This window comes from Pyrgilauda ruficollis, unplaced genomic scaffold (assembly GCF_017590135.1).
Source record: "Pyrgilauda ruficollis isolate IOZ18807 unplaced genomic scaffold, ASM1759013v1 scaffold59, whole genome shotgun sequence".
NCBI lineage: Eukaryota > Metazoa > Chordata > Aves > Passeriformes > Passeridae > Pyrgilauda > Pyrgilauda ruficollis.
The window spans coordinates 2,211,139-2,237,733 of record NW_024527599.1 but is presented as its reverse complement, the minus strand read 5'-3'; the positions used below and the strand labels follow the sequence as shown (position 1 = coordinate 2,237,733).

General features: G+C 51.7%; 1 protein-coding gene across 13 annotated transcripts in view; it reads right to left on the bottom strand.

The window, feature by feature from the left end:
* Positions 1-10,421: 10,421 nt before the first annotated feature.
* BCAS3 (BCAS3 microtubule associated cell migration factor) overlaps positions 10,422-26,595 on the bottom strand; it is a 297,954-nt gene continuing 281,780 nt past the window's right edge. For 6 of the 13 annotated variants that reach the window (XM_041482384.1, XM_041482385.1, XM_041482386.1 and 3 more), the window contains exon 26: positions 10,422-11,965. In XM_041482384.1, coding sequence (XP_041338318.1) covers positions 11,817-11,965 — 149 coding nt within the window. In that variant the 3' untranslated portion in view covers positions 10,422-11,816. The remainder of the gene's footprint in view (positions 11,966-26,595) is intronic. The other 7 variants (XR_005956358.1, XM_041482391.1, XM_041482387.1 and 4 more) reach the window with 6 other exon arrangements.

Here is a 26,595-nt window from a genome sequence, read left to right as displayed (position 1 = left end):
GTGAAGCCTTTCATTGCCTCGGGGCCAATCTCCCCACGCCGGGACGGTTCTCCCGCGGACACCTCGTCCTCTGCTCCGTGGGAAGACGCGGGGCCCGGCCCTTCTGGGCCTGAAGCAGCCGTGTCCCCGCGGGGAAAGGTGGCCTGTCCTCCGGGCCGGCACCCCGCCCGCACCCCCGCACCGCTGTAACGCCGCAAGCGGCCTCGCCCGCAGAATAAAACCCATCCAGAGCAGCCTCGTCTCCCGACCTTCCGTAGCGACGGCCGCCGGCGGGGCTGCGGGGATGGGGGGCTAACGGGGACCGGCTGCCAACGGGGACAGGGCACCCACTGCGCTGCCATCCCCCGCGGCCCCGGGCACGACCCAGGAGCCCGCTCCCATGGACGGGCCGTGCCCGCGCATCGCCCCTCGGAGACCGAGCAGCGGGCAGGGAGAGAGGAGGCACCGGCCTCGGTTCGCGTCCCGAGGGCAGCCGAGGAGAGTTCCCCGTCCCGGGGCCGGGGCCGAGGAGTGCCCTCGCCCAGTCCCCTGCGAGGGAAGGTGTTCCCTGCGAGGGAAGGTGTTCCCTGCGGGGGAAGGTGTTCCAAGCTGCCCCGGGGCGCTGCAGCGCTCGGGGCCGCCGTGCCTGGCTCCTGGGGGCCGTCCCTGTCGCCCGCGGGCCCGGTCCCCAGTCCCGTGCCGGGCGTATGGAGACCGGGCTTGTCCCGTGGATTCGTCCCGGGGATCCGCCCTGGGGATCCGTCCCGGTCCAGCCCGGGGAAACCGTCCCGGTCCAGCCCGGGAAAACCGTCCTGTCGGGCCGCCCCCGCCCCCCACCCGCCCCGCATCGCGGCCCCGCTCGCTCTTCCCCTTTCATCTCTGCCCATCTCCACTCATCATCCCTTTTCTATTTTTAGCCGGTAGACTTAGGCCTTGGCGCCAGGCCGTTTAAGACCTGTCAAAGTCCTTCATATTTCCCTCATGTCACATGGACCTTTCGCTCTCTTCCCCGCGCCATGCGAGGGCCGTAATTTGGATCTGTGAGCTGGTGAGCAAATGCAATTTGCTCTTCTCCATCGCTGTGTTGTCTCCGTGACCCCAGCCAGCAGGACGGCTGGTGTCCTGTCCGGGGCACTTACACAAATTGCGGGTGATTGATGAAAAATAACAATTCTCACAAGCAGCCGGGCCTCCGCCTTCCCCTCCTCCCGGCTCCACCGGGCTGCGGCGGCCCCGCGCCCCGGGGAGCGCTTCCCCCGACGGGTGCACCAGCCGAAAGGAGTTTTCTTGTGCCCAGGGCGACCCGTCGATCCCCCCATCCCCGGCAGTGATGCCACGGCAAGAGGAGACCACCGAGCCCTTGGGGAGGGCGGCCCGACTGCTAGCACCTTCCCAAATTGGGGGTGGAAACAGGCCGTGGCGTGGGGAGAAGCACACTCCTCTCCCACAGGGCTGGGCTGCGCTGTCCTTCCCCGGGAGCAGCCGGACAGACAGACCTGGGGACAGATCCCCGAGCGAAGCCGCAGGTGCGGGGTGGGGGAGCTCCCTCCGTCCCGAAGGGAACCGGCTCCTCCAAGCCCCGGGGCGCGTCCCCCGGTCCGACCTGGCCCTGCAGCCTCAGCTGGGCCGTGGGGCAGGCGGGGAGGGGGCGAGGGGCGGCCCCGCAGCCCCAGCAGCTTCGTCGGCCCCTCTTCTCCGCTCCACCTAGAGAGGAAAAGAGCCCCACGTGTGACGGAACTGTCCTCGTTTGATCTCACCCACCCGCGCTCAGGACACCCCTCCTCCGCTTTCCTTTCTGCGGGGCGCCGCATCTCCCCTCGCACCCTTGGGCGGGGTGGGAATGCCCTTATCCCCGGGAGATCCCGGGAAAACGGCTCCGCTTCCCTGCCGTGCCCCGGGGCCCGCTGGAGGGGACGGGGAGGGGCCGCCGGGCACCGGGGCCCGTCTGATGCCTTTTTATCGACAGCTGCCGAGAGATGCTCGATCTGACACCAGCCTCGGCACCGCCACCCTGCTTCTCCTCCCGCTGCGCGGCTGCGGAGCTGCGCGCCCCTTGGGAGCGCAGGGAACCCCGCGGAGCCCCGCAGCCCCCGGGCCGCTCCCCCCCGAGATCCCCCTGCCCTCAGACTGTTTAGATTTCTCTCCAGCTTTAAAGAAAATATTTCCAGTAATCCAGATTTCTGGAAAATAACAACATGCGGGGAGAGGCAGACACAAACGCCGCTGAAGTTTATCCAGAGTTTGAACAATTTATAAACACATTTCCCAGCCTGTTTGGCAGGGCGGGCGGCGAGTGACCCCGGCCCGGCCGGGAGGAGACACACGCATCCTCCATCCTCCCGTTACACCGCGCCACTTTGAGCTGTGAACCTGCACTTAATTGAATTTTAAATTATTTTATTATTGTTTTTTGAGTTCCCTACGCGGGGGCGGAGTGACCCCTCCAGCCCCGGGCCCCCGGGGCTCTCCACGTAGGGACGCGGCGCCGAGCCCGCACCGAGCCCGCTGCCTTAAAAGGAGACGGGAGCCCCGGTCCGGGCCGTGCCAGAGCGAGGGGACCCCCCTGGAACCGAGGATGAGGATGGGAACGGGTGCGGGGATGGGGATGGAGGGGCGCGGTGGGGGATCACGCAAATCCCTCTGTTTAAAAAACTTCCATTTGAGAAAGTGTGTCACATCCCGGCGCGGGCGCGTAATCCCGGGCTAATGGCATTATCGCCGCCTCATCGCCGTCATGGGATGGGGCCGGGGGCGAGCACCCCCCGCCCGCCCGCCACGCGTGACCGCGGCTCGGTTCTGCGGGGAAACGGAGCCGCAGATCCGCCCCGCTCCGTCGGGGCGCTCCTCGCCGGGAGCCCGGGCTCGGTGTCGCTGCCCCTCCCGGGTCCCCATGTCCCCTCGGAGGCTCTATCGGCTCCTATCGATAATCAGGGTCCCGCTGTCCCCATGTCCCCTCGGAGGCTCTATCGGCGCCTATCGATTATCGATCGGGGTCCCGCTGCCCGCCCGCGCTCCCGAGCGGAGCCGGTCTCGGGAGGGGCGAGCCGGGGCTCCTCTCTTAAATCCAACAGCTCCAGCAAACGGCGTTATTTGACAAAATGATGCTGTTGGGGTCCTCTCTCTGCTCCCTGTCTGGATTAACAGCCAGGATTTGGGGTCGTTCTGCCGCACAGCGCCGGAGCGGCCGGGACGAGGCTGCCCCGACTCCCGCAGCCCGAGGCGTCCTTGCGGGCAGGGGAAAAGAGACAGAATCGGCGGTTCTGGGAGTAGAGAAAAAAAATCACCGGGGGCTCCACGCACGGTGCAACCTCCCCAGTCGCCCAAAAAAATCCCTTTCTGGGAGGGGACCCTGCCTGTACCTGGGCAACAAAATCCTCGAGGACAGGGGACATCCCGATTTCTCTCCCTTCTTAGTTTTATTTTCAAGTTGTTCCTGGTGGGTTTCCCCTCCCGTTGCCTCTGAAAGGGGGAAGGTACAGGGCAGTCCCCAGCCCCACGAGGGTCACTCAGCCCCCCTGGTCCCCAGTCTCCCTTGCATCCCCAGGATCCCTTTTCTCCCTGTTTGGGGCCGGGAGTTTGGCAGAAGTTACAGGATCAAAGGAAGGATGAGTGAGCCGGCCCCGTGTGGGCAGAGCTGACAGGGTCTCACATCTTGGCCTGTTTGCTCCAGACGGGCTCTGGGAACTTGTCTGGAATCACATCTAAAGCAGGATCTGACGCCGCTGGTCCCACGTCACGTGAGTTGTGGTTTTGGTCTAGGTTTGACTTTTGGAATTGCAGAAAATCACTGTCTCGTGTTTATTGGAGAGAGCATTTCACTGGCCAGAGAATAAAACCAGCCAGAGAAAATCACGAGCTGGTCCTGGGCAGGAGTAACACTTTTCATTGCATCTGTCCCTTTCCTGGGTGTTTCACCGTGGACAAATTTGATATACACCAGCACTGCATGGAAGGGCCAGCTCTCATAACCTTGATTTACATTTCCTCCAAAACCCAGCGCTCCTCCAAGCCAGCGGCAGGGAGGTGGAACATGCCCCTGCAGGCAGGACAGGCTCTTCCCATCTTTCAGTTCCTGAAATCAGTCTGGAAGCTCAAACTGCTCTGGGGCAAGGCCTCATCTCAGCTCTGCATCCAGCCCCATTCCTTGGCACCTCCGCATTTAATTTCATTTTCTCATTGCCCAGATTTTTCCTCACTTCTCTGCAGGCGCTGGGCTCTCGCACTGACCATCCTGGGGAATTTGGGGATTTTGGGGCTGGCAGGCATGCTGAAACCCTCAAGCCCCTCTTTTCCAGCCTCGCAGCTCCTCGCCCACAGGAGGCAGATTTCTCTCCAGGGCGTGTTTTCCATGGATACCTCAAGGGAGGCAGCACCAAATAACAAGTAAATATCAGCCCGACGCCGGGCTGCCGGCACAAAGCAAGCAATTGCCCTTCCCGCAGGTCACTAATCTCTTGACACATGGTCTTTGAGACCTGGGCCACGGGAGGGAGGCTAAAAGGGAAGAAAAGATAGCGGGGACAATGGCTGGCTAATAACCCTTCTCCCAGCTTTGTCCGGGGACACTCAGAGTGGCGCTGCGACCAATTCATCTCCGCAGACAAAACCTCTCTCCTGCCTCCGCCGCGGTGCCCGGGAGGGTCCCGACTCACCGGGCTAAGGGCAAAGCTGGAGCTGCTGCAGGTATTAACAGCCCCCATTTTGTTGCCAGCAGTAATTCCCCCCTGTGTTTTCCCCCTCCACGCTGAAAACAAGCCCTTCACTTGATCCGTTTGTCCTCTCCAGTTGCCATCTGTCTTCCATCCTTCAAATCTCACCTTAAAAACAGTGCCTCTTGAGCAAATCCTCCCCGCCAGCCCCGCGTGCCGTCTCGCCCGGCGCGGGCCTGACACTCCAGGCGCTCATTGAAGTGAAGGGGATTTGAGAGCGCGCAGGACACGCCGGGATTAAGGCCACAGATTGTGCTCCCCGGGCTGCAGCTCTGCCTGCCTGCGGCTCTGCTCCCTCCCCTTGGCCTCAGCAAGCGTGGGCATCCCCATCCCTCTGCCCGTCAGGTGCTGGTGGGATGCAGGGAAGCGCCTGAGCCGGTCCCCCCGGGCTCCTCCTGCTTCCTCTGCAGGTGGTGGGAGCAGGAGAGGTCACAGCCTGTGCCCTGCCGAGGAGGCACAGGGGGCTTCACACACGGGGCTGCTGTTTGTACAGATGTGCAGGTGCTGTCTCACCTCACGGCATCCCATCCCATCCCATCCCATCCCATCCCATCCCATCCATCCCGTCCCTCCCCGCCAAGCCGTGAATCACCCGCACATCAAAGCAGCGGCAGCGCAGCCCTCACAGCCCCGGCAGCCGCTCCGAGAGGACAGTGCCTGTGCAGATGTTCAGCAGCAGCTTTTCTCAATTACAGAGAGCAGCAGAATTTACCAGAAAACCCAGGGAAAGGAAGGGAGAGAGTCCTGGCCAGTGGAGGGCTGGAGCAAAGAGCTCACACATCCCTGGAAGCTTCAGACCAGCACATCGCCCGTGCCTCTATTTTATCTCCAGTATTATATTTAATCACCTCACATTCCCCTCCAGCCCTTCCTGTGGTGGGGATCACCTGCTCTCGCCAAAATCTTGCTCTTCTTTAGGAAAACCCCTCCTTGCTTCACGGGCACTGAGGGGAGCTCAGACTTCTGATCCAAGCCTTTGGAGCTGGTGAGATTCCTCCTGGAAAATCAACCTGATCGTGTGACCCACAGCAGGGTGACACATGGTGGTTTTTTGGCTGAGCCTGGCAAGGGCAGCTCTGATCCTGCCCAGCTCCCACGGACACTGTGGATTACCAGGAGCAGGAGTTTCATAGTCCGGGCAGTCACCCGGGCAGGACAGTGGCATCACTCCCACATGACAGCTGGACTTTCTCCTTTCGACAGCAAAAAGAGCAAAATTCAGTGTACCTTGAGGGTGGCTGCAGCAAAAAGAGCAAAATTCAGTGTACCTTGAGGGTGGCTGCAGTGTGGGCACCCTGGCATGGAGCAGAGGCAGTGGGACGTGCCTGGCCTTTCCACTGGGGGTCATGGAATGGGTGTGAGGTGGGATGGGGAGCAGGGTACAGGGCCAGCTCTTCAGCCCGGGCTGCAGGTGCTCTCTCTGGTTTTCTGCTTGAATGAAGCTGCTGCTCTGAGCGTGGTTCACAGCCTCCAGCCCACGGCAGACCCTTGCCAAAGTCCTCTCCCCTCTGCCCAGGAAGGAATGCACTTGCCCATGGTTCCCATCTCATCCCAGGAGAGTCTCCTCCTCCCTGGGGGATGCAGAGATGCTGTGCTCTCTCCAGAACACATCAGGGTGTCCCTGCTCCCACAGCCCCACTTTGGAGGGAAAATGCAATCGGTTCTCTCCCTGTCCTTCCTCCCACGGCCCCACGAGCTGGCTCTTCCCACCTCTCCAGAAAAGGATCTGGAGGGAGAGGGGCTGGGTGGGAGTGGGATTAATGCTCAGTGCCACACGGGCAGTGGCATCACCTTTTATTAATGTCCTGTAATAATATTGTAAATACTCACTGGGAAATAATTATATCCTATAAAAGAAGCAGCAGCCTGTGGTTTGAGGCAGGACTGGTTAGCAATACTTGTTTTTATTAAGAGACGTTTCATGTCTCGCTTATAGATTAGATTTTAACCTGACAACCTTTTAACATTGTATTAAATTAGAAATTAACTTTGTACTGCTCACCATATAATTGACCCACCGATAGGCTGAGTGCTAGGGAATATTTCAGATACCTTTCAGACAGCAAAGTTCCCGAGAAAATTCAGAGCCTCCTCCTTTATCTAGACCAGGGCTTTGCTATTAATTAGTATTTCTGATCAGGTGGCAGGAATGCTTTCCGTGGAGGGGGAGCAGCCAAGGAGCACTGTGCCCATGTGGTGGAGGGAAGGAGATGGAGGTGACAGGGAATGCTGCAAGCCCCTGACCCTGCTGTCGGTATTTTAGCATAATTTCCTGCAGCAGAAACTCCCAAGAAAGGCAAAAATTCAGCCTGGAAACTCACTGCCAGCCGCACAGCTTCAAATGACATCTGAGCCCAGGGAGGGATGGGTGGCAATTGATGGGACAGTGTCAACGCCCAGGCACAGCCAGGAGTGTCCCCAAGGCCGGGGGGACATGTGGCATGCCCAGCAGTGCCCCTGGGCAGAGTGAAGGAGCTGGGTGCAGCCGTGGGGACAGGGATGTCCCCGCCGCGTCCCCGCTCCAGCCCCGGCGCTGGGGACTCGCACCCCGCCAGGTCCGGCCCTGCGCTCCCGGCGGGCGAAGGCATTTGTGGGACAACTGAAACCTGTCCCCAGAGGGACAGCGCAGGTCTCACCCCGTCGGGCTGGGAGGACTCCGGAGCCCAGATTGACACCGGTGTTCCCTCAGTGCCACGGGACAGCGGGACACCGAACGGCCCCGGTGCTCCACCGCGGGGACCCAGGGATGCTCTGCCCGGCTGGGCGGGCAGGGACAGGGGAGGGCACAGCTGGACCGCTCGTCCCTTCCCCTTTCTGTTCCCAGCAGCTCGGAGAGGGGCTCCCCTGTCCCCGGGACAGGCGCCGCCGCAGACAAATGCTTGTCCCGGTGCCTTTTCCATCTGTGAAACAGGCCAAGCAGTGGATCCAATTATTTTTTTTCTCCTAGCACACAAGCCACTAATCATTTATTGCATTAAAAAAAAACCACCCCCCCTCGTCTCCACGACTTTTGTTCCCGTTTTATCCAATTAAAACTCAGGGGGGAAAAAAATAAAAGTTTCGTTTTCTCCTTTTTTGCAATCACAAAGACCCGATCTCAGCCCCATTGACTCGCTAATTGTAAGCACTCAAATGGTTGGGTTTAAAGTTACACTTAGCAGCTGTGAAACATTAGGGTGAAGTGATTACAACCTACTGGAGGATACCGAACATTTTTACAATATCTCAGGAGCACAAGGGAAAGACAACAGGAAATGGCGCAAACTTTCCTACCCTGCACAGCAACAAGGCAGAGCAAAGGAGTGAGAAAATAAATGCAGAGACGTGGCGCAGACGTGGTTTGGATGCTCAAAAAGTTACTGAGGCAGCCCTGGTGAGAGCAGCACGGATTTGCCCCCTCGGTGGGACGGGGAGCAGCGTTCAGGGATTTCACAGCCGCACTTTGCAGTGTGCAAAGCGAGTTTGCAAAACTCTGTTCTGGGTCCTCTGCCGAGGAAGGAGGATGGAGATCTTGGCAGGATTTTGCCCTTGGCCTGTCCTTTGCCTCGTGCCAGCAAATATTCTGGGCCTGGGGAACGCTGCTGAGGGCAGGACAAACCAGAGTGTTCCCTCAGAGGGACAGGGACAGGATGGGCTTTGCCTGGGCTGGGGCTCAGCATCCTCAGCAAAGCCACCAAATCCTGAGCTCCACGTGCCCTGCAAAGCACCAGGAATCCTGATGGTCGCACCCAGGCCCTGGACTGCTCCTGAGATCTGATTTCATTTGAACTCCAAGCTGTCACGATGGAAAACCACTGAGCTCCCACTCCTTTCCAAACAGCCCAACGTCCCCCTCCCATGATTTAAGCCCGCTACACGCGTGTGTTTATTACAGAAACCAGGGTAGGATAAGAAAGCAATATTTCATGGTAATTCATGAAATCTGAACTCAACTTTTAATAGAAGAGCCCCACTTTATGCCCAGAGTGATATACAGTCTGCCCCTCTTTAAATGAGACGTTTTGCCTTTTGAACTCAGCAGGAGCCCTCTGCTTACAACTACTGGGAACAGTTTAAAAACCTGCAAGTCCCCGTGTCTCTTGGGCTCTTTGGTTTATATCATGGCACAGCATTCTTGCTGGGCTGCCAGCTGCTGTGCTCGAGAACCTGGCGTGTCAGAAACTCACCTGGAGAATTTCCACCGTGGCAGGAGCTGCTTGCCCAAAATCCTGCAAAGACCACGAGCCTCTGGTTGTTTTAAAGTGGGGTTTGGGTCAAGTTCCTTGACTGAAAACCTGGTTCTGTTGAAGTCAGGGGTGAACCTCCCTTAAGAGCAGCTTCTAGACTTATCAAGGAACAGAAATATTCTCTCCTGGTGCTTGAAAATGAGTTCTCATTTGGCTGCTGAGGTTGAGGAGGAGGAAGGGTGGTGTGACACGAGACCACCCAGCTGAAATGGGGGGCTTTTAGGGCCATGGGTGGGAGCAGGAGTGTGGTGTGAGTGAAAAACACAGTGCAGGGATGTATCATTTTTTTTTTTTTTTTTTAGGCTCTAGGCTTTCTTAACAGTCTGGCAACAGGGCTATCAACAGCAGAGAATTTAGGACATTCTTTTCAATGAACCAGACTGAAAATATTTTGGTACAGCCCCAGTTTGTAGGGTTTTTTTGAATCTCTTCCCCCCCACTTTAAACAAAACATCCTGATTCAAAGGAGCTTCTTGCAGACTGGGAATTTCCACATGGCCATATTGCAGCACTTATAAAAAGTGATTTAATGCCTGCCAACAACAAATACATTTGCAATGACACCACTCTGTGTTATGTGCTATCCCACTTTGTGTGCTCAGCCAGAAGCAGCCAGGCTGTCCCAGGCAGGAGGGAGAGGAGCCTCCTTCCTTCCTCCAGGAGAACTTTGTCCCTTTCCCCGCTCCTTGGAAAGCCTGAAAGGAAACAAGCATCACGGTGACAACACAATCCCTTCTGTATGTGTTAATCTGGATTTTGTTTGAACTTTTGGAGCTGACCTTGGCTTGAACTGTGTTAAAAACCCTGACTGGTGTGGACTGACTTGACCCTGCGGTCCCATTTGTCCACGGTGCCAGTCCTGCCCTCAACCCTGTACTTCAAGCCTTTATTTTACAGACAAAAAGGAACATAACATTACAGCAGATATAGCCAGCGGGCCGGAGCTGCAAGTACTTACTTAGAGGCAAAACTCTCCTCTGATTAAACCACAGTGCAGGGATGTATCAAATAGAGTTACTAATGAATCAGATGCTATAGAGTTATTATTGAATGAAACCCTATAAAATTATCATTAAATCAGACCCTGCAGACCTCAGAGTTAGTGATAATTCAGACCTCATGGAGTTATCAATGAATCAGATCCTATACAGTCATCACTGCAACACACTCAGTTTTCTCTGGCTCACAGAAGAGCTGGAACTCAGTGGTTATTCTGCTGGGTCATCTGTGAAAGTATCAAATTAAAGTTAAATTAGCCACCTCATGGCAATGCTTTTTTTTTTTTTTTTTTTTTTTTTTTTTTTTTTTTTTGCTTGAGAAGAGACTGACTGAAAACCGAGCAAGAAACTGAAATTATTGCTGTAGACTCTCGCTTTTTATTAGCGGTTTCCAAGCCTGAAGAAAACAAAACCTTCTGAGTGGCTGTGTTACAGTCAAAAGTAAAAAAAAAAAAAAAATACTAACCCAAACCAAGCCCAAGACTGAACTGGGTGTTTGGGGATGGAGTAGGAAGAGGGTGGTTGGTTCTGCATCCCTTGGTGTGGCTGGCTGGAGCTGTAGGATTTGTGGCTTTAGATAGTTTCCTCTCCCTGCCATGACTCAAACGGCTTCTATTAAAAACAAGTAGTGGGAAGGAAATTTCATAAGCTGACAGCCCCATCTCACTCTGCTTCTAGACACAAGTTGGCTGAGATGTAGGAATTTGTGTGGTTATGATGTGTGAGCCCAGAACTGTTTTATCAGCGGGGTTATGCAGTGCTAGCTCTGACTGTGCACGTTCAGAAGGGTGCAGAGGTTCAGGCTGTTCTGCAAAGGCTCTGACCCATGATCCCACAACAGAACAAATGGAAATGGGAGCCTCTGCCTCCTGCACCTGGTCCTTGTCCCACTGAAATCAGTGGGATGAAGAAACAGGGTCCCAATCAAAGCAGGGAGCTGGGTGCTGGTTTTCAGAGGAGCCAAGTGGGTGCAAGGCACACCACCTAAATACCTTGTTTTTAAAAATCCTGTCTGTGCACACGAGGACAAGGAAATGGGGAGGCAAAACCATGCTAGACTGGCTGCATAACAGCCACTGATGGCTTTAATTAAAGCCCTCAAGTCAGTAAATACACACAGAGTCTGGTGATACACAAAGCTCACAGTCAGCCCAGTAACACTCCATGAACATTGCCATTTAAGCAGTTTCTTGTTTAACTTAGATTTATTCAATGACACATGCATTTCTGGACAGATATCTGAGTTCCAATGAACAACTTTTATAACCAAATATGAGAAATCCATGACTGCAATTAGTCAATTAAGTATGTTCCTAAAATACATGACTAGAAGAAAATGGGAGCAAGAGAGAGAATTCTTCCAAAGAACAAAAAGAAACATTTCCATTTGTAATACTCCTGGCATCGATGAGTATCAGAGGGGAAGAAGGGCAGCAAGGAGAGGCGATGAGGAAGGAATAACATCATCAACCCTGTCCACAGAAAGTCCTCCAGTTTCCAGTCCCTCCAGTTCATCCATTAATGCTCGGCACTTTCACCAACGGCGAGAGCTCCTCTGAGCTACAGAGATTCATCTCAGCACAAAAAAAAGCAGAGAACAGCTGTGAAACCTTGTGCTTGACCCAAGATGGCTTAGGAGTATTTCTCCTCACCCAACCTCTTCCTGAAGACAGCGAGAAAAGAAGCTGCAGAGCTATCAGGACTGAAGATGGAGCCTCTTCGTATTGCACAGGAACACAGAGTCAAGATTTCACGAGTATGCTTCAGGGAGGTTTAAGAGTCATCAATATTCATCAGGGTAACGAGAACCACCCCGGAGCTGGCAGGTGACAGACACAGCGGGATTGTTTGGGGGAGAGGCAGCTCGTTACCCTGGCTGGATGTGTCCCTGCTGGGCTGCTGCTTTAGGGGAATCCCGTGGGGAACAGGCTCAGGGGCTGGTTCTCGTTAGTCGGGAGCGGGGACCGGTAGCCGTCGAAGTTTCGGGGGATGCTGCCGCTGGTGGAGCCCGAGCTGTTACTGAGCGTCTCTATGCTTCCCTCTCGCTGAAGCTCTGCAAGGGAGAGAGAGCAGCTCCTGGTTAGTGTTTGGGATAAACCCCCAGAGTCGTCAGACAGATGCTTTACTGGCAAATCCCTCGGCTGTTGCATTGCTCTAACGTTTGCTCATCGTCCTTTCCCGGGCTGGTTTGGGAATCGCTCCCGAGGAACGCCAGCTCCTGGTTCCACTTCTCTGCAGCTGGGCTCACAGCTCAGCTGAGCCAAAGATGGAGACATTACCTGCTGCCCTTCCCTGGGGCCGAGGCTGCTGACTCAGGACATGACAGGATTCCATAGTGGGGATCTCATGGTTGAACTGAGCAGGGTGTGGAGGGGATGGCTGCAGATGATGGAAAATCTTCCCTCCCAGCCATGCTGGGAAGGGGCATTGGCAGAGTGTGCACCAGCAGTGCATAACCACTGCCATTCCCCACCTCGGGGACACCAGGACTTTCCACAGACCTTTATCCTGCCCAAATGGATGTAAACAACTCAGCTTTTTCAAGCCAAAGAGAAAATATCCCCTCTCCTCAGCCGTGCCCCCAAGCAAAAGAGAAAGCAGCCTGGCTGTGGCTCTCCCTCTCCTGGTCACACCCACCCAGCCATCTCCCCTCTCTGACCTCCAGGAGCCTTTAGTGCTCCTTAATCTCCTAACAGGAGGATTTTTGTGTGTGCAGGGCATCGTTTCCAGCCGTGGCCTCTCCGTGAGCCACTTGAACCCTGCAGTTGACTCGGTGGCCACGTGCAGCATCCCCCTGGCAGCACTCAGCGGTGGCATGCAGCAGGGACATGAGGCAGAGCCCAGGGATGGCACAGGAATCCTCCCCCAGAGTGACAGTGGTGACAGGAGACAATAAATACTCTGGGGAGTTGTGATGTGAGACCCTGAGCATGACTTGGTCTGGGCAGCCTGGGCTGGAGGGGATGGGCTGGGGACACTTTTGGGCAAATTCCTCTGCTGCCAAGGGGGAAAGAGGACCTGGAGGGACTACAGGAGAGCTGGAGAAGGACTTTTTATAAGGACACAGAGCAACAGGACAAGGAGGAATGGCTTTAAACTGGAAGAGAAGTTTAGATGGGATACTGGAAAAAATAGTTCCCCGTGAGGGTGGTGAGACACTGGAACAGAGAAGCTGGGGTTGCACCATCCCTGGAAATCCTCAAGCCAGGTTGGATGGGGCTTGAAGCAGCCTGGGATAGTGAGAGGGGTCCCTGCCCATGGCAAAGGATGGAATAAGATGAGCTTTAAGGTCCTTTGCCACCCAAACCTTTCTCTGGTTCTGTGTAAGACTTGTCTGGGGTGGAAAGGAGCCACAGGAGCTGCAGGAGCAGTGTCTGCTCTGCTCTCTGCTAAATATTCCTGCCCTTCCACTGCCTCATCTGGGCTATTTAACCTCCTGTAAACACTTTGCCTGCAGTGGGACTCTGTGATAAGGACAGATCTATACACAAAGTACAGGGAGCAGCAAAAAGTCAGCTTTTCCCTAAAGCAAAAAGCATCTCACCCCAGCATCCTCTGGCACTGCCCTGCTCCCCTCAGCCCCTGGGCACTGCAGGGCCACCAGCCCTGCCCACACCTAGCAGGGAGGGCTGTGGGATTTAATCCCTCATCCTGCAGGTAACCTGTAAGGAGATAATCTGCCCAGGATACAAGGAAAACAAATCAGCAGGAAGCTGGTCACCCTGAAAGCAGCGCTGGCAATGACCTCGGCTGCATTCAGCACCATTTCTTGCCAGTATTTGGTGAAGGAATGTCCATGTCTAAACCTCTTCATTTTCCTCACATCCTTACTCTCCCATGGGTCCAGGAAGGAAAAACAGTAATTTAAATCAGAAATGAGTGGCGTATCCCACACTAATACTGTGCTTATCCTGTCTGATTTGGGGCTTTCATCTCCCTCAGCACACAGCTGGCTTTGCTTAAAGGTCCCACGTCAGAGCTGGGGATGCTGGGCAGTGCTGCTGGGCTCCCCCTAACCCCAGCACAGCTCCTCCCGGGGTGATTCCACTCTCTTTCCCACCTAGAATGCATTTCCAGGCAAAGTGTTTCCAGCAAGGCAAAGGGAGAGGGACAGAGAGAGGAGTTTTGTTTTCCTGTGGCTCCTGCTTCTGTCCCTGGGGTTGAGCTCCTGCCTGTCCCTCAGTACCTGGTGGGACCTTGTGCCCTGCCTGGGTGGGATTTGGGGGGGATTTGGGCTTTTATGGGGTCTGCAGGATCCCTGCAGCTGGCAGCTCCTGTCACCTCTGCGGGGCCTGCCAGGGGGTGGCACTGCAGAGACTGATGCCAGCCAGGGAAAAGGCAGGGACCAGAAAGCAGGGATGCAGAGCCGCGGGCACAGGGCCTGCATGGAGGGAGGGAATTCTGTCCTGCCTGTGTCCCACAGCTCCGAGCTGTCCTGAGCTCCCCTTGCAGCTGCCAGGCAGGAAAACCTGACAATTCCTGACCAAAGACAAGGGGCAGGAGGGGCAGAGGCTCTGGAGGGGATTTTCCAGCCCAGTCTGGGTCAGGGGGTGTCAGCTGAACCCGGGGAGCTCCCACATGCAAGCTGCCATCCCCGGGCACACATTCCCCATGGAACACGAGTCCCAGGGCTCTCACACAGCCCAGCTCTCACTCTGGAACTAATTACCCAGCCAGGCAGACGAGCAGCGTGCTCTGATACCCGAGGAAGCCCTGGAAAAGTGCTTGGCTGCCACAGAGAGCTCTGCTGTGCTCAGGAAATTGGGCTCTTGCCCTCACCCCGGCCGGCTCTGCAGCACGGCTGGGTCACACCAGGGGGACAATTAGCCATGACATGGTCACCAGGGACCACCTGCCCACACAGCTGACCCCAGCACCACAGGCAGCATGTCTGCCTGCCTTTCTCCAAACTGCTCTGTTTCATTAATAAAAAAAAAAAAATATATATATTTATATTAATAATAAATAAATAAATAAATCCAGGGGGACAATTAGCCATGACATGGTCACCAGGGACCACCTGCCCACACAGCTGACCCCAGCACCACAGGCAGCATGTCTGCTTGCCTTTCTGCTCTGTTTCATTAATAATAATAAAAAAATATTTATATTAATAATAAATAAATATATAAATAAATAAATCCAGTGTATATTATGATTCTTCCTCCCAGCCCTTACAGCAGACTGGGGCAGAGCAGAGGAACATCAATGAGATTCCCATGGGAAGCAGAGACAAGACTGGGAATGGCTCTGTGACATGGGGACACCCTTCCTCTCACAGAGTGAAAACTGCAGGACAACTTCTCATGGGTCTGGAGAGACCAAGCAACTGCAGCAGGAGCTGCAGGGTGGGGCTGTTGGGTATCAGGACAGACAGGTCCCTAAGGCCACCCTGGGATGGGACAGCCAAAGGACCTGGAACAACCTAAAAAGGCACATCACACAACCAGTGAGACCACTGACATCCTCTGCGCTGGGAGAACACAAAATAGGAGCAAATCCCCACGGAAAGGTGGGAGTGGGTGGCAGCAGAGCCCAGAGCAGCAGGATCAGGGAGCAGCAGCACTCCAGGGCTGCCCAGGCTCTGACTCCGCTCACTCCGGTGGAGTTACGCCAGGAATGGACTTGGCCCCAGCAAGTCTGAGGGTTATTGTATCTGCATTCCCCCATGCATACACTGTCGAGATGTATTAACTTCCTTAAATGTACCAGTAAAACAACCTCTTATGATACACTTTAATGAACTTGTACAGTAGCCAACAAATTGTGCATCATATAAAACCCATTCGGCCTTATAGACTCCCTGGCTATTTTGTAATAACTGCAATTTGCTTCTGCTGAAGCAAGATAACCAGGGTTGAGAAGTCAGGCTTTGCAGAAACCTAAATATTTGATTTGGGGGGGAGTGGGTGGGAGAAGGAAGAAAGGGGCCTCTGGGAGCTATTTATGGGGTCAAAATAACATGAGACCTGCTCTTCTTGTAGCGTTTCCACCATCAAGGAAATGAAATACTGTGAGAAGACCAGCACTTGCATTATTTTGGCCCCACAAATGGCTCCCTGAGGCTTTCAGAAGCCCGTGAAAAACAAACACAAATACAAATAAATGCTAATACTGGAAACGTAAATACTAAAACCTGCCCATGTCCCTGGAGGAAACGACTCACAAAGTCCTGCCTGCCCTAAAAAAAAAAGAAAAAAAAAAAAAAAAAAAAAAAAAAAAAAAAAAGAAAGAAAAAAAGTGAAGGAGCTGGAACATCTGCTGAAGCCATGAGGAGAAAGTCACTTCAGGGGAGCTGGGAACAGCCGTGCCTGTGCTTTTGACAGTAACAGTAATGGGCACTGCTGGCATCACCCAGGGTCCCAGAGTAACTGGATTTCAGGGCACACACACACACACACTTTCCACCGTGGTGGAGGCAGCAGCAGCAGTGAAAATCCTCGTGGCTGCTGCTGAGGGATGGCAAGTGACCATCCTGGGTCCCTGGCCCAGCCCAGGGCAGCCACCCCCTCTCATGGCACAGCTCTGGGCCTGGAGGAACACTGGGACAGCCGTGGGGACAGCAGAGGAGCTGGGAGCAGATGCTGGCTGCTCCCTGCCTGGCATGGCTGCCAGCAGGGCTGCCCTGCAGAGTGGAGGGTGTTCCATGAGGAACTGGCAAGGAAACCTTGCAGGAATCATTCCTTTGTGCTGATATTCCTGACTGCCATGCTGCAGCCAGCCTGTCCTGTCCCTCGCTCCTCTGCCCCAGCCACGCTGCTCTCCTGAGCTGGCTGCTGAGGACGAGGAAGAGGAGGAAGAGGAAGAGGAGGAAGAGGAAGAGGAGCTGCTCTGGGGACAGCCTGGGGTCTGCAGTGCTGCTCGAGGTCCAGCTGCACCCTCCATTCCAGAAAGCTCCAGGAACTGTCAAAGGACCCCATCAAACCCAAGGTACAAAGCCCTGCCAAGCCTAAATGTGAAACCATTTTATAGGGCACATTAATTCAATGCCTGAAGAAAATCTATATAGCTCTCTTTTGCCCGGAACACTCATAAATTATGCTGCCTTTCTTAGCTGTGCTCTCCTGTAGTGGTCCACTCGAAGCCCTGGTATCTCCTTTATGTCCACTCAAAAATCTCCTCTCCAGTGCATTATTATTCCTTCTAATGGTTTTTCCTTTCTCTCTGTTTGCCTTCCCCTCTTTAAGCACAGTTTCAAAATATCCCAAATCATTTGCTGGAAGAGCTGACCCTTTCCTCTTACCTAGGGAGGGATAACTGATACAATGACAGCAGCCTGATGTGTCAGGGCAGCGGGGAAGCGGCAGCAACTCTGAATACAAGAATTATTCTTCATCATCTCAAACTGTCACAACACATTACCCTCAAAGCCGCAGCTCGCTGAAGGAGTGACCCTGGACTGAATGGGAGAGTGCTCGGGGAAAGAACTAATTGTAGCCTCTTTTCACACGTCAGTCACTTTTCACAGCACCAAGCCTTTCAAGCTCAACTAATGTCAAGTTCCCTTTTCCTTTTGCTGGGCTGAGTATTTCTGATTTTTAAGGATGGCATTTTTAAAGGAACAAGGTCTCTGGTGAGGGATGAGGCCAGGGAGGGGAGGGGAGGAAGCGTCGGAGTGAGCACGCATCAGAAAGTCTATCAGGCGCCCCAAGACTCGTTAGGAATTAGACAATTAACAAGTAGGAATGCAGGAAGTGGGGTAATGGCCAGCAGAGCTCGAATCTCCTCGATTTCATTTCTGTCATTCACAGCAATTATTCTGGAGAACTCTTCAGGCTCTGTCGTGCTCCAAGGAGGCCACGAAGGCGGGAACGCGCTCGGCCCCTTCCCAAAATGAGGATGTGGGATGGGAATTTTCCAGGGCTGGGGGAGAGACACAAGGTGCTGCTCACCAAACCCACCTCTCCCCATCCACGGGGGCTTCTGAATAAACAGCTAAAAGGCAAAAATTCAAGCCTCTTTTTGAAACCAAAGATAATTCCCTTTCGTTTTGGAGGCGATTCCATGCGGAGAGAGCTCTGGGAATGCCAGCCTGGTCCATGATCTGGGGCAGGCACACATAAGGGCCCTTCACAGCTCCTTGTCTTTGACTGAAATCCTGACAGATTCTGTGGCAAGGACTATTTTTTCACCCTTACATTTACACAATGCCCATCATAGGGGACTTGCAGAACTGACTGGGGCTTCCCGAGTGTTATTTATTAACTGTAATGAATAATAATTATGGAGCTTCTGCCATCTGGATTCTCACTCAAAAGGGCCCTATTTAAAGGGAACGCTAAAAGGCAATTTGTATTAACACAATGGAAGTCTTGAGGATCTCTTAAACTGTTTGTAATTTACACAACGCTCCCCAGTGAATGGGTGAGTTAAACATTTTAATTTCCCTGATTGCTGCTGAAGGGAGCGGGATGTGCTCCCCCCAGGAGCTCCCACCGGCACTTGCGGGTGAGTTAAACATTTTAATTTCCCTGATTGCTGCTGAAGGGAGCGGGACTTGTACACGGAAAGGCTCCATCTTTCAGGATCCAGACAACATCCCAAACTCTGCTGGGTGCTTTTGGCACTGCTTCTGCAGGAAACATTCACTCTGAGCATCACCACTGTGCCCAGGGCAGCAGGAGCTGCTGCCAGGACACACAAGGTGACTCAAAAGTAAATGCAAGGTGTGAAACTGCACCAGGATGAGGAAATATTGGGGTACTGGGAAATTACATCAATTACATTGCTGCTATTGCACTTGGAGGTTTTTCTTAAGTATTTCCCTTTTTTTTTTTTTTAATGAGATGCAATTATGCTAACGAGGGAGCTCTAATTATAATCCATCTCCAGCACCCTTGGCGGCTGCTCGGAGCGAGGGGCTCCAGCCCCTGGGGATCTGCTGGCAGGGAGGGCACAGGGGGGCACTGCACCCCCGGGGGAACCTGTGCTTTTGGGGATTTGGATGGACAAAAATCCTTAATATTCAATTGCAGTGAAACGAAAGCACTGAGTCCTCATTAAAAATCTTAATTTTCCAAGTTGGTTTTGATTTGAGATGGCTGAAATTTCTGGGTAAAAGTGTGTTGCTCCTTTCCAGAGGGAGCACAGGCAAAAAGTCATTTCCCAGTCTTATATATTGCTATGATTACAATTTCAGCTTTTTATGATAATGTTCAGAAGTCATTTAAAGCTGCTGTCTGCCCCAAGCCTTGTTCACCTGCACTGACACTCAGCACAGTGGGACCATGCTCTGGGTGACAGCATGATACACCTGCTCCTCAGGAATGTTTCTTTTCCCTTTTTTATAAACTCAGCAGATTCACAAAAGAGATTTTAAACTCTTTTCAAATGAGGAAATATAAAAAAAACCCCCAAAACCCATGGCATCTGAGCACTGAAAATCAATTCCTGTGTTAAAACTGTCTCATCCTGTCACAACCTGAAAGATGTTGAGACGCCACAAAAGCACCTCCATTAAATTTGCAAGTAAAGAAGACTGGGAAGCACTGCCTGAGCAACTTCTGTGAAATCAGGATTCAGTGGCCTATGTAAAATATTAGTTCCTGTCAAAGTGCCTTACAATAACTCCAGTGCTGAATCCACACAGAGTTGGCTCATGCCATGCACTTGGAGATGAAAGCTGGCACCCTGGAACGAAGGTGGCAGGATCCAGCAAGGAGATGGGGAGGTACAGGGGGAAGGAGAGGTCCAGGGGAATGAACACAGAGCCTTGTGAGCATCAGAGTCCCTCTGAGACCCCAAATCTCATTTCTAGTGCCTGATTTCACTGCAGGGATGCCAAACAATTTAACACTTGCAAAACAGGGAGGACGCCTGAGCTTCAGGTCTGCTTCAGGCATAAAGAGATCGGTGAGAAAAGGACAAAACATCTTCTTGCATGAACTTCTAAACAGGTTGTTTACTCCTTTAAAAAGAGCACCCAGAAAGCTCCATGTGACCTGAGCCCATGGAGTAGGAGACCCAAGACTCTGGCATCTGGCCAGACTTGACTCTGAGCATTTTATGGAAGGTTAAAAGTGCACCAGATAAAGGACTGGTATTTAGAGGGAGAATATTCTTCAAGATAGGCACTTTCACAATGACTTCCAGTGCTTTTAAAAAATAATCTCAAGTTTCCTAGAGCTGTATATTTTTGTAAAGAGGTTTAGGATGTTTTCCTACATAAATGGCTCTTCAGAAGGATGAGTTGCCCATTTTAGCCAGCATGTGAAATCTCAAAAGCTATGACAGTCAAACAGAAAATCATTTCTGTAGCCCATCACATCCTACAAGCCTACAACTCCCTGTGCAAGATTTACAGAGGAGGTTTTTGAATGAATATGCAGCGGTGCTTGGGTTTAAAGGAATTCTTTTACCCCATCCTGAAAGTTTCGCTATGCTGCTACTCCAAATTCCTGTAAGATATCCTATGTGGAATACATGATTTCCTGTGCCAGCCAGCGTGTGTAGACAAGTTTTTTAATGCATTTAGGCAGAACTATCTTGCATCTTTGGTTACGCAAGCAGCACATCTGTGTATATCAGACCAAAAGCATTTGCAGAGAAAACACTGTATTAAAATTCCTGGGTTTGGTCTCTCATTCCCAGGGTTATGGGAGTGCCTTGGATTGCTCAACACTGACCCCTCTGTCAGCCTCTGCTCCACGAAGGAAATTACAAATTCAAAGTAAAATGCATGTTTATGACACCTACCACGTCCTGCACCCACTGAACTCTGGGGATATTGCTCAGAAATGCTGGAGGCAACGCTCCTGTTCCTGGAACATCTATCCAGAGCAGGTGTGGATCTGAGCATCCCTCTTCCCTGCAGAGCTGCAGCCACCCAGGACACAGATTGTGTCCCAGAGGTAAAGACAGGGATGGCCAGGAGCCCTCAGGGAGTGCTGGGGGTCCCTCCTCCTCCTCCCTGGGCTCAGCCAAAGAGCTCCAGCAAGGAAAAGCTGCCTGAAGGTCAAACCCACAAACCTGGTGATGACCTCGGGGTCTGAGCAGTGACTGCTGACACTGCATGAGAGTTTCACACCTGACCCTCCAAATTTCAGTTCCTTTCCCATCTAAGACCTAATTCTATCCTCTCTGTGATGCCACCTCAGAGTTTGGTCTCCTTAAAGCCTCTCAGGCAGGAAGGGAGCCCTGGGGTGGACTCAGAGCTCAGAGTGCCTCTGTGCATGTCCCACATGTGCTCTCTGTGCTCTGACACACACGCACTGCCGAGCTCTTTTCAGAAGTATAAGATTACAAAGCAAAGCCATTCTGGCACAACTTCTAGTGCTTCTGACACAAAGTGGCCTTTTGGGCCAGCGAGAGGCTCTGGGCTGCTCCCCTGGTGCAGATTGATGCTGAGGAGGAAGCTAGACCAGACTGGAATTTGGGTTTGATTCAAAGGAAAAGTTAAAAAGTTCGGCGGGGGGAGCAGATGCTCAGCTGGTCCAAATCAGGAGAGTTTTGTTGAAGCTCACGAAATGATGTCACCACAGCCTCAGCCCTGCCTGCTCATCTAAACAGTTCAAGGCTCTTGAGTTGGGAGAGCTCAGGTGGAGATCAGGAGCAGCCTCCTCCTCCCACCTCCCTGGCAGCAGTTCAGTGTCACTGAGGAGCTCCAAACCATCCTAGCTCTGAATGCAATTTATTCAGTTTATTCACTCAGTTTTTTAAAAGATGATGTTGACATGGCTGCTTTAAGCAGACCAGCTTTGTAAACACAGCCCTAATTTTACAAAGCACTCAGAGCTTGCAGCCATTCCCTTAAAATCACAGCTCTGCCTTGGCTGAGTGTTAACCCAGCCTGGAAAAACACCAGCCCAGTCTCGTGGGCTCTCTCTCTTGCAGGGCTGCTTGAGGCTCTCAATCCACTCTCTCTTATTTATATAGCCCCGAATTCTGATGTTAGACATAAATATGAAAGAGCCTTGATAAAAATGGCATTCAAAGCCTAATTTGTCCCTTTGTTAAAGGAGCTGTTGAACAGAGCAATTCACATTTGTGCTCCTGAAACCAAAAGGCAGCTGGAAATAGTAAATTCAACATTTTGCTTTTTGAAAGTCATATTTTAAAAATTGTTCCAAGCACTGATTCTATTACACTCCATCTTTGTAGCTGCACTCTTACCAAGGTGTGGGTGAGCTGCAGCTGGTGGAGGAGCTGGTGGAAGGTAACTCTGTGTGAAATCTGAAAGACCTAATGGCAAACCAAGGCATTCCTCTGGTCACATCCCCCAGAAAAAGCAATTTAAATAATGATTTTTGCCTTGCATTTAGGCACCTGGCAGTGAAGTTCACATAAGTGCCTGCTCCTCGTGCTGTGCTCTTCTGCAGACTTTTTGCTCACATTTTGGTGGGTGACCAGCCACATTTCCAAAAAGACAAACCAAAGAGACAACACAGTTCTGGCATGATTTAATCAAAAGATTGTTTCTTTCCAGAGGGTGTGGATAAAAGTAGCCCTGAGTGGAGGACAAAAAGCAGCCCCACATTTTACATTAGGGATCTGTCCCTGCACAATTCACCTCCCACTGCTGCCTCCGTGGGTGCAGATGAGGGAAGAAGGCTGCAAGGTTCATTTATTTCTTGATTTCTGCTTCCAAATGTCATTTCTACCTGACAAGGTGGGAGCACCCAGCAGGAACAGCTGTGGCATGTGGGAATAGGTGGGAGATGCCATCCATGGGAATGCTGTGCTCTGCCTGAAGAGAATTCCAGCACAGCAACATGCCCAAGCCTCCTCCACAACACAGGGCAATCTTTTTAGGAAATGCCACCATTTCCACCCACCCCAGCCAGGGCTCTCCATCCTGGCTCCTGGATCCCCTGTTATGCCACTGAGCTGGAGCAGAGGCAGCAGGGCAGGTCCTGCCTGCAGCCTTCCCACAAAAAACATCTTTGGAAAGGGTCAGAGAAGTGATACTGACCCTCTGTCTTTCACAACACCATCGAGTTTTGGTGTAAACACAGAGTTCATGTGTTGGGCAGTTCCTGAAAAAGTCACTGACCAAGGGAACAACAAATAAATATCCCAAATAAGTAAATAAACAAATAAAAGAAGATGGTGTTTTAGCTTTGGGAGTCTTTTTGGAAAATGGCATAAAATGGGTCACACAGAAAAGGGCAGCAGGCAGATCATGTCCTGAGGTGGGCTCGGGGAGGTGACAGCGTCAGGAGCTCCCAAATTCAGGATCCTTCCACAACAGCAGATAGTTGCTCCTAAAATTGCATGGAAAACTAATTCCCCCCTGCCCAGGATGCAGGAGGGATGGAAGGGAAGCTGCTCCTGCCTGTGGTGGGAAATGCCTTGGAGGGGTCTGAGGAACACAGAGAGCACCAAGCGCTGCCCCTCAGTGAAAGGACAGCACTGGAAAGCACAATAGAAGCAACAGGAGTTGGGGAAAAAGCTATTTACTATTTTAGCAGTTCTTACTCTTTTTCTAAGCTACCTCATGTGTTCCCAAGCATAAAACCACCAGTGATGTCATTTCAGAGGGCACCAGCAGAAACACAGAAAAAAGCAGCTGCTTTATGATCTTTCTGCCTTTGTGTTTTTGTGTTTTGCCTCAACATCTTTTTCACTCTCTGCGAATGCACAACTTTTACAGAGCCCCATTTTTACAGAAAGAATCTCCCTTTTGGAGGCTCAGCTACCTGCCTGAACATCTGCAGGGGGCTGAACACATTCCCCTTTTATGGGGAAGCTTCAAACAGGGTTTCTTCATTTTCAAAATGCTTCCAAGCAATTTGTCATTTTCCTTCCTCTTCAATTTTTAAATTTTATTTTTGTCAGTGGATGGTGCACACAATATTGAGCAATAATAACCAGAGGAGGATGAAAACTGCAGCTTGAGAAGTGAGCTCAGGATATGATTCCTCCTCACCGGATGCCTGGAAGATGTCACTGAAATTCTCTCTCCCTTAGTGCAACCCGTGTGGAGCCAATATGAACTCCCAGCAAAGTGCTTAAAACCCCATTATTTATAATAACTGTTAAATGATGAGACATTGTTTACCCAGATTGCAAGATAAATTCTCACTTACAGAATGCTTGCCTGACCGTCCTGAACGTCATCTGGTTTTTATTTAAATGCAAAATGAAATTAGGCTCCCAATAACACAGCAGAAGAATTCAATAAGATGGGGCTTTTCACTTACAGTTTAATATTAACATTTTCCCATAAATGTTAATGAATAAAAGTCTACTGTTTTATATATTATCCATGGTGGGGAGACAGCAGGCTAGGAATGGAAGGAAAGCTAATCTTTTCATACCACAAATTAGGATATATACTTCAAGGAGGACTAAGTGTTCCCAGCATTGCCAGGGACCTGGCCACAACCCTCCTTCCTCCAGGGGCAGCCACCAGAGCTGATCCCATGGGGATGCTCCAGGGAGTCTCCACTGATCACTGAGATCCTCCCCCAGCCAAAATCCCTTTGGCTTTGTTTCTCATTTTCCCTGGCCCTCTCTTTCTGCCTGCCCACATCCCCCAAGGCACACTGTGAGCATCGAACATCCAACATCATCAGTGCCCAGCAAGCCCTGATGCTCCCAGACTCCAGCACGGAGAACAAGGCAGGATTACTGGGAAAATCAGGTGACTCTGTGTGATATTCTGTTAGAGAAAGGTGCAGGGTGATGGGAGGTGACAGGGAATGATCCAGCACCCAAAGGGAGAAGTAGCTGGAGCAGATCCTGTGGTGGAAGAGGGGCTGAGAGGACCACAGGGTTGGCTCACACTGCAACGTTTGTATTGCCTTGGCTCTTGATTTCCCATTTACTGCAGAGGGTTTGCTGTGTTAATGTGTATTTTGCTGTTTGGTGACTCATACTTCACCTTACCTCTCTAATAAGTGTTCATTTAACAGTTTGACTGCTTAACAATTTATTGCACAAATGGGTTTCCATTCCACAGCCTCCTCTCCCATCTCCCCTGGAGAGGGCAATGCATAGTTTATGAGAGCTCTGTGATGGCCTGTGCTGCACATCCCAAAAATCAGCAAATACTCAACGGCTCTCTGGGGCTGCTGGGTTTGGGAGGAGGGACAGGAACTGTCTTGTCTTTATTCTGCCACCACCTCAGCAGCTGCAAGAGGTTTTGGCTCACAAAACAGCTGTAAAAATACCAGTCCTGGTTCAAATGCTGGGACCCGAGGGCTCTTATACTTACTGAGAGAGATATGCTTGCCATAAGTCATATACTACACAAAAACACCACAGAAAGACTCCTAAAAGGAATGACAAGGTAATTATAGGAATTACAGACGGAAAAATCCCCTTGTCTCCTGCCCCCTTCCCAGTGTGGGACCGCTCAGTGTGGGGCAGGCTTCAGGCCTCAGACTTTTAAAGGGAAGATTTAATAAACACTGAGAAATATTTCTAAATATTTAGAAAACCCAAAATAACAGATTTCCAAGCCAAGCTGTGCAAACAGAAAATGAATTTAGGAAACTTGTTAAAAACCCAACAGCTTTTGCGTGCACCAAAACACATTTGGGTAGCAGGAATCACCTCGTGGGCAGGATGCTGCAAGCAGAGCTGGGAGGATGCTCAGCCCTGGGGGAATACCTTACCATGGCTCTCCTCTTGCTGCCCCTGGAATCACCAGCAGAAGCCTCAGGGATGCAAAGAGCTTCATGCTTTAGGAGGGACTCAGCAGACAATCAAATGTGAGCAAAGCCAAGCCAGACAGGACAGAGCTTTGAATTTTCCTGTGAAATTCTGGAGTGCTGCAGTTAATTTGCTTAATTATTAGGAGGGAAAACCACAACCCCAAGCAAACAAAAAAAACCCCCAACACAGCAGCAAATCTCCAAGGGAAAAAGGGAACTGTGTCTCTGTTCACTGCTTTTGAGACAAAGCACTAGAAGAAAAATGTCCAGTTCCAATAATGTCATAACCTGATTACAGCCTGACCAGAAGAGCTAAAACACTTGCAGAACAATGAGTAAGAAATTAAGTTTTAAATTGAGTGCTGGCCCTATCTCGTGTCACTTCTTTATATTCCAGTAGAAAGGACACTGCTGAGCTCATTTCATATCGAGCAGAGTGAGATGCCTGGATGCAGACACCATTTAGTCATCTCCTATATGTTCCTCCCCATTTCTTTCTCCGGGAGGAATGACAAATCCAGGAATGTGACTGCACTTTGTTTTATTATGATATTGATTTTTCCTGCAGAGGGGAAAGTGCATTTATCCCCCAGGTCCGTGTGCTGGCAGGGAAGGGTTAACAAAATGTTTATCACAAAGCTGGCTTCAGAGTTGAAAGTAATGTGATCAGTAATGAATTTTGTGTTACATTAGGTTGTATAAATGGACAGACAAGCGCAGACAACAAGTGGCCAGGAGTCGGGGCTAATCTAATGATGTAAAAATAGAGACAGCACCAATTATACTTGGGGCCAGCTCAGAGCTCCTGCAGGGACTGCAAATGAATAGGTACAAATCAAATTACTGACTAATAGACGCACTACAAGAGAGGGCAGTCAATGCTAAATACATTAGGGCCTTGTGACCTCTCTGCTCTGAACAGCAGAATCCTAAATTTGACTTAAAAAAAAAAAAATCAAAGAAACTCTTGTTCATTTAAGGAGAGCAACAGAACAATGTTATTTGTGAAATGACTTGAGACACTTTGATATTTTTTGGTTTGTCCCCCTGTGGCCACGTTAGGTACGTGGCCCTTGGAAAGCTG